Below are 8,268 nucleotides of genomic sequence, written 5' to 3' on the forward strand. Positions count from 1 at the left end.
AAAAGACTAGAAATTCCAGCAGGAGTCAGTGTTGTAGTCTTGTATCCAAAGGTAATCTGGAGACAGAAGGGACTCTGCCGTTAGCTGATTAGATGAGCCCCACCCGCATAATGGAGGATAATCTGCTCAAAGTCTACGACTTAAATGTTAGTTACATCTATAAATTATCTTCACAGCAACATCTAGACTCAGGTGTTTGACCAAACAGGGAACTGTAGCACAGCCAAGATGACACATGTAATTAACCATCACACTATATAATATACTAAATCATGAAAAGGTAGGTATCTTGCATCCCATAATCCAACTTCCTTATTTTTTACAAATGAGGAAACACGTCGGGGAGGATAACCCCCTAGCTATACACCTGTGTTCACAGGAGAACCTGAACACCCAAATTCCCAGAAGTCTTTATAAATTGTTCACTACCTTCTAATAAAATTAGGTGGAAAAATTAAATCCTTCCAAACACCATTTATTTCTATTTTGAGGACTTGACTAGAAAAAAAGCATCAGTTCATTTTATTACTTCTCTCCAGACTATGGCCCCCAACACCTGGATGTTGGGACTACTTTCAGAGTAGATGAAGAATCTGGAAACAGAAATAGCTGACACAGCTCTCCCAGAAGGTAGACTTCTTTTTATCTCAAACCCAATCCTGTCCCTCCTACCCCACCCCCTCAACCTCTCTAGTCTCACCTCTTGTGTCTCAGGCTTCCTCCAACTTGATGCCTCCTCTTTTTTTCTTTACCTTTTTATTTAAATTCCAGTTAACATTCAGTGTGATATTAATTTCAGGCTTACAATAGAGTGATTAAACACTTCCATACAACACCCAGTGCTGATGTCGAGTGCACTTCTCAGTGCCCATCACCTATTTAACGCATTCTCCTGTCTGCATCCCGCCTGTTTACCATCAGTTCTCTATAGTTAAGAACCTGTTTCTTAGTTTGCCTCTCTCTTTTTTTCTCCTTTGTTCATTTCTTTTGGTCCTTAAATTCCACATATGAGTGAAATCATATGGTATTTGTCTTTCTCTGACTGACTTATTAGCATAATGTACTCTAGCTCCATCCACGTCATTGCAAATGGCAAGACTTCACTTTTTTTCTTCTTTAATTTTTTTTTAATGTTTATTTATATTTGAGAGAGAGAAAGAGACAGGGTGGGTGAGCAGGGGAGGAGCAGAGAGGGAGAGAGAGGGAGACACAGAATCTGAACCAGGCTCCAGGCTCTGAGCTGTCAGCACAGAGCCCAACACGGGGCTCAAACCCACAAGCTGTAAGATCATGACGTGAGCCGAAGGCAGACACCCAACCAACTGAGCCACTCAGGCACCCCAAGACTTCGTTCTTTTTTAGAGCTGAGTAACATTCCGTGTGTGTGTGTGTGTGTGTGTGTGTGTGTGTGTACACACCAATTCTTCTTTATCCATTCATCAGCTGATGGGCATTTGAGCTCCTTCCATAATTTGGTTATTATTGATAATGCTGCTATAAACATCAGGGTGCATCAGTATTTTTGCATCTTTGGGTAAATACCCAGTAGTACAATTGCTGGATCATAGGGTAGTTCCATTTTTAAATATTTTTTAAGTTTATTTATTTTGAGAGAGAGAGAGCTAGCATGAGCAGGGGACAGAGAGACACAGAGCCCAACACAGGGCTCATATCCGTGAACCATGAGATCGTGAGCTGAGCTGAAATCAGGAGTTGGAGGCTCCATTGACTGAGCCACCCAGGCACCCCAATTCTAGTTTTAACTTTTTGAGGAACCTCGATACTCCATACTGGCTGCACCAGTTTGCATTGCCACCAGCAGTGCAAGAGGGTTCCCCTTTCTCCACATCCTTGCCAACACCTGTTGTTTTGTGTGCTGTTGATTTTAGCCATTCTGACAGGTATGAGATGGTATCTCAATTGTAGTTTTGATTTGCATTTCCCTGATGATCAGTGATACTGACCTTGATACCTCCTTTTGCCTCTGGGCTTACTAGCAAATGAGCTCTTCCCCTCTGAGACTGAAACACTATTTCCCCTGCCCACCCCCGCACACCCCCTTTGCCTAGCTAAAGCCCATTCATGCTTCAAGTCTCAGCTTAGACATCTCTTCCTCAAGAAGTGTTTCCCCCACTCCCAGGGGACTGGGTTCCATGTCCTTCCATGTGCCCTATGGCATGCAGTGCCGGCCCCTTACATTTATTACCTGTTTCTTTATCTATAACCCCACCAGCGTCTTGTTCCTTGGTACCCCCACCATCGGAGTCTGTCACAGAAAAGACATTCAATACACATTTACTGGGGGAAGGAAGGAAAATAGAATGAAGGAGAATGGAAGGGATTTCTGTGGGTCCTTTCTTGCACTGTGAGACTTAGATCTGCCAACTAGAGACAGCCTGGGATGGAATTTGCCCAGAGAATTGTACAGTGTAAGGCAACTTTGGCCTTTCAGGTGCTAGGGAGTCAGTCTAGTGATCTGGCATCTGACATGCTTGCCCATCTTTGGAACACTGATAACACCCAGGGGTTATCAGCATTAGGTAACACAAGGCTAAGCCAGGGTGATAGAAGCAGGAACGTAATGGGACCCATGTCAGGGATATTTCATGGGTAAACTGTACTGCGTTCGTTTGGATGTGAAGGAAGAAGGTGCAAGATCAGAAAGTCAGAAGAATCTAGTTTCTAGTACAAGACAATATCATCAATTCAATTCCATACTGGATTTGAGGCATCAGAAAAAACATCTAAAAATGCAATTGAAATATAAAACAAAGCCAAGAAAATCCAGAACCGTTCACAAATTTGTCATCTTTATAACAATTACTGTTATCAGAGAAGAGTCAGGACTGGCCAGTAGGCAGAGCATTGATTGCCCACATGCCATGCTTTGAGGGTCATCAAGAAGACTCTCTCTTCATCACATCATGGTGCCTGGAATTTTGTAATTAAAATAGTATTTTTGAGGGGCCCCTGACTGGCTCAGTCAGAGGAACATGCATGCAACTATTGATCTTGGGGTCGTGAGTTCAAGCCCCACTTTGGGTGAAGACATTACTTAAAAAACAATATATCTTAAAAAAAAAAAAAAAAGATTTACATGATGAGTTGTTAGGTAAAAAACAAAATTCAGAGCGCAAACATTCAGAAGTCACCCATTTAGGGGCTCCTAGGTGGCTAAATTGGTTAATCCTCTGACTGTTGATTTCAGCTCAGGTCCTGATTTCATGGTTTGTGAGATTGAGCCCTGAGTTGGCCTCTGTGCTGATGGCATAGTGCCTGCTTGACATACTTACTCTCTCTTTCGCTCTCTCTGTCCAACCCCACACTCGCTCACTCTCTCTCTCTCTCTCTCTCAAAAATAAATAAACTTTTTAAAAAGTCACCCACTTAAAAATAATTGTATTTAACTGTTTGTTAACATGTGCAAAGGAGAAAGTATTGATTACCTTTGCAAGATGGAGTCAGAGGAGGCCTGTTTCTAAGCTATACATTTTGACATTGCTTGAACTTTTACAACAAAATATTACTTTGTAATCAGAAAATAAGATAATTTAAAACATTTCTGTTACATCACAAATAGCTTAAGAATAGATAGAGGAGTCGACAACAGCAGCTGGGTCAGATTTCAAACCCTCTAGATGAAAATGAGGTGCGTGCAAGAAGAGTTTGTACAGTAAGTCGGGGAGAAGTGTCATAATGCAGTCTTGGCTCACAACAGTACCTCAATAATGTTTAATAATTGAAGTTATAACTAAACTCAGTAATGTTTAGTAATCGGAATACAAGGTAGATACTTGTCTCTTTCCCCAGTGCATAGAATAGGTACTTATCACTTGGAGTTTAAAAAAAAAAATTAAGAACTTCTGCCCTAGAAGGCGTTGCAATGTAAAGTAACTTCACATCACCTGCTTTCTTCTCTTTATTACTCCCAAATGGTCCAATTTCCTTTCCCTTCCCCCTCGTCTTCCCAGCCTTCTTCTTTAAATTGCCTTCTGCAACCACAAGAGGGCAACAGCTTCAAGTACAAAAAAAGGCTCTCAGGCACTGGTACTAATAAGCAAAGGGATGATGCGGTTACAAAAATGTTATCAGAACTTCAGAGATTTCACCATCTTGCTCTGAATATGTGTGTGGCAACATTTAATATTCTGTTGTAACTGAAAACAATGCGTGAGGGGAAAAATCCATGGTGAATGGAGCTAATGTAGTTCCCTCTCTTCCAGATGCTGGCCAAGAAGAGGTGAGACAGGAAAGAGATGGTCTAGGACCCAAGACTTAATCCTAATGTAAATTCTTGCGCCAGGATGGAAGGGGAATCTAACCACAATACAACGATTGTCAATGACACCCCAGTAAATCACCAGCCTTTGGAACGTCATGGGTTGTGGGAAGTCATCACCATTGCAGCTGTGACTGCTGTGGTAAGCCTGATCACCATTGTGGGCAACGTCTTTGTCATGATCTCCTTCAAGGTCAATAGTCAGCTGAAGACAGTGAACAACTATTACCTGCTCAGCTTAGCCTGTGCAGATCTCATCATTGGGATCTTCTCCATGAACCTCTACACTACCTACATCCTCATGGGACGCTGGGTGCTCGGGAGTCTGGCTTGTGACCTCTGGCTCGCACTGGACTACGTGGCTAGCAATGCTTCCGTCATGAACCTTCTGGTGATCAGTTTTGACCGTTACTTTTCTATCACAAGACCTCTGACCTATCGGGCCAAGCGTACACCGAAAAGGGCTGGCATCATGATTGGCCTGGCCTGGCTAATCTCCTTCATCCTTTGGGCCCCGGCGATCCTCTGCTGGCAGTACCTGGTTGGGGAGCGGACAGTGCCACCAGATGAGTGCCAGATCCAGTTCCTCTCTGAGCCCACCATCACTTTTGGCACTGCCATCGCTGCCTTCTACATCCCTGTTTCTGTCATGACGATCCTCTACTGCCGTATCTACCGGGAAACAGAGAAGCGAACCAAGGACCTGGCTGACCTCCAGGGCTCTGACTCCATGGCTGAAGCCGAGCCAAGAAAGCCAGCTCATAAGGCTCTGCTGAGGTCCTGCTTTAGCTGCCCTCAACCCACGCTGGCCCAGAGGGAAAGGAGCCAAGCCTCCTGGTCCTCCTCCCGCAGGAGCACCTCCACCACTGGGAAGCCATCCCAAGCCACCGACCCAAGCACCGAGTGGGCCAAAGCCGAGCAGCTCACTACCTGTAGCAGCTACCCTTCCTCAGAGGATGAGGACAAGCCCACCACTGACCCTGTCTTCCAAGTAGTCTACAAGAGTCAGGCCCAGGAAAGCCCAAGGGAGGAATTCAGTGCTGAAGAGACCAAGGAAACTTTTGTGAAAGCTCACACTGAAAAAAAGGACTATGACACCCAAAAATACTTCTTGTCCCCAGGTGCTGCTCATAGATCGAGGAGTCAGAAATGTGTGGCCTACAAGTTCCGATTGGTGGTAAAAGCTGATGGGACCCAGGAGACCAACAATGGCTGTCACAAGGTGAAAATCATGCCCTGCTCCTTCCCAGTGTCCAAGGACCCTTCAGCGAAAGGCCTGGATCCCAACCTCAGCCACCAAATGACCAAACGAAAGAGAATGGTCCTTGTCAAGGAGAGGAAAGCAGCCCAGACCTTGAGTGCCATCCTCCTGGCCTTCATCATCACCTGGACCCCTTATAACATCATGGTCCTGGTTTCCACCTTCTGTGACAAGTGTGTCCCAGTCACCCTGTGGCACCTGGGCTACTGGCTGTGCTATGTCAACAGCACTGTCAACCCCATTTGCTATGCCCTCTGCAACAGAACCTTCAGGAAGACCTTTAAGATGCTGCTTCTCTGCCGCTGGAAGAAGAAAAAAGTAGAAGAGAAGTCGTACTGGCAGGGAAACAGCAAGCTCTCCTGAAAAATAACAGCTCCTCTCAAAAGCGTAACCAAGGTCAATTTCCTCTGAGGACGGGTGAGCTGATCCTGGCTTCTTTGTTTTCAAAACAGAACATGTATCATTTGAGCACTGAGGACTTTGTAGAGGCTTGAGATCTGTCACCGAAAGGGAGGAGTCATGGCTGCTGCCACAAGTGCTGCCATGTTGAGTGATTCTTATCCATCAACAAGGCCACCTGAGGCCACTGGAGTTTGCTGTTGTTGAAGTGAGGATACAGACTGGTGTCCCCTCACAGGGGGGAGGAACGCTGGGCCAGTGAACAGTGACTTGGGGAACTTTGGTTCCCTAACCTTTGCAGAGCAGCGGGGACTGGGTGGAAACCTGTATTGAGGTTGAGTGCAATATTTGTGTCTGTGGGGCTGTCTCCTACCAGTGAGAACCAGGAGACTGTCAGTCAATGTCACCTGTTAAGAAGAGTGATATTCAACTGGCTTCTAAGACTCATTTTCTTTATAAACCGATAGGTATCGTGCAGGTGTTGTGTGTTCTGTACTGTTGTATGTTTTTCTGTTCCTACATCTGAGTGAAGCGCTCACAACTGATGCCAATTCCTCAGACCCACTGAAATCCTCCTGGTCCCTGTGGAACCATCCTGCCCTTTAGAATCCTGGGTCTGGAGGAACACCGAAGCCCGATCCCACCCAGTCCTACAGAAGGGCCTCTGCTCCGCTAATGAGGAAGATCAAGCTTCTGCCACTGTTTTGGTGTTTAATAGTGGGATTTTCTTCCTTTCATCTAAACAGATATTGCGTATTCTTATTTGTGACCATTAGGGCCTATTTATTCATGCTCTGTTTATGCATAAAGATCTTCTCTGGGCTATTTAATCACAATTCTTTTCACTGTTTTCAGAGACCTTACTTTCTGATCTCTTCACAAGGCAAACCTGACGCAAACTGTAGAAAACAAATTGGTTTCACTGCATGCTTTTGGGCTTCTTCCAAAACTCTTTTGCCAGCCCCCAATCTTCCTCACCCACAGGCGGGTCACAGCCGGGCTCAAGGTCATCATGCAGCCTCCAGCCAGGAGTGCTATTTGGAGGGACGGCAGGGGAAAGGAATTCTTTCTTCTTTTTTTTTATAGGTCTTTTGCATCATGGCTCAGAAACGACTTATTCGTTCCTCTCCAAATTCACCATCAAAGATGAGTAGTTCAGAAAAGTACAGTTAAGGTTCAGCGAACCTGGCGACACTCATTAAAAATGAAAGCCTCATCTTTAAGAACAAAATGTAGATCACAGTAACATGTAAAAATAAAAGTTATCAACACAACTTACATTAGAGTATCAAAATGACCAAAACCTAAATTTGATTGGAATTTCTCTTCTGTATATATAAAGTGTACATAAACAATTTCTTTTTGAAAATTCTGAGAATAAACCAATGTGCAGGGACTTGAAACTATAGAAGTGCTTACAATTAATCAAACGGCAGTGTAGTAGGCCGGGTTTTAGAGACGAAGCTCTCCTGTCAGACAGAATCTAACCCGTCGGTGACAGCTGCAGCCATGTTAACGTCTCCAGACTTCACTTACTGCAGGCCAGTCGTGATTCAGCCTCATTTGCTAAGGGGATGTAAAAATAGCTGCTTTCGTTGTCCTGGGAATTCCATGTGGACTGGAATATAAAAGAACTTCCATCTCCCACTGAGGGAGGAATCAGCCTGTTACACCAAATCCCAAGAAGGCTTCAGGGCAAGACAAACAGGTGCACCCAGGCCTCTCCCCCAGCCTTGTGGGGACTTGATGTTGAGATGAAACATTTCAGAAGCAATGTAGCTGCTGAGACTTTGTGAAGGGCAGGTTGATACCCGCCAAGAATTTCATAGAGAATATGAAGTAATTGGCTCAGTTCTCTAGGAGAGAGGCTCCCAGGCCTACGTGATGCCAACAGGGTGTGACTTCATGAGCAAACCTGCTCTACCAGCTCTGGAAAGACAGTTGATTCTTTTAGTTATAAGACTGTGATTCCTGACAAAATTTGAATCCCTCCAAGAGCACTTTGAGCCAACACTGGGCATTCACTGTTCACAGTATAGAGAGACACAAGCGAATTCAAACAAAAGAATGCAGAGTTGGAGGAGGGGTGGAACACTGGGGCACATTTTTCATATGCCACAATTGCCTGGGACTTAGCCTTTCGGGTTTATCTTTTGTGAAACTGAGAGGCCTATGCTTCCTTTTTTGTCACTGGAGTTGGGAGGCAGCCAGTTTTATAGACTACTGATGCCCCCTGACGTAGACGCACACACACATGAAAATCTAGGAGAAACTATTCTTTAGAATAGGGCCTATGGTGGGTAGGGTCCTCGTAATGAACAGATCCAAT

The 8,268-nt window shown here is 44.7% G+C and overlaps 1 protein-coding gene across 1 annotated transcript; it reads left to right on the forward strand.

Annotated features, from left to right (window-relative positions):
- Positions 1-4,304: 4,304 nt before the first annotated feature.
- CHRM5 (cholinergic receptor muscarinic 5) lies at positions 4,305-5,903 on the forward strand. Its single transcript, XM_039218360.1, has one exon. The coding sequence runs from the start codon at positions 4,305-4,307 to the stop codon at positions 5,901-5,903; it is 1,599 nt and encodes a 532-aa protein (XP_039074291.1).
- The last annotated feature ends 2,365 nt before the right edge of the window (positions 5,904-8,268 follow it).

This window comes from Hyaena hyaena, unplaced genomic scaffold (assembly GCF_003009895.1).
Source record: "Hyaena hyaena isolate Hyena2069 unplaced genomic scaffold, ASM300989v1 scaffold_756, whole genome shotgun sequence".
Taxonomy (NCBI): domain Eukaryota; kingdom Metazoa; phylum Chordata; class Mammalia; order Carnivora; family Hyaenidae; genus Hyaena; species Hyaena hyaena.

Excerpts from the sequence above, each read along its gene's own strand:
- CHRM5 (XM_039218360.1), top strand. The coding sequence starts at position 4,305 with ATGGAAGGGGAATCTAACCACAATACAACGATTGTCAATGACACCCCA.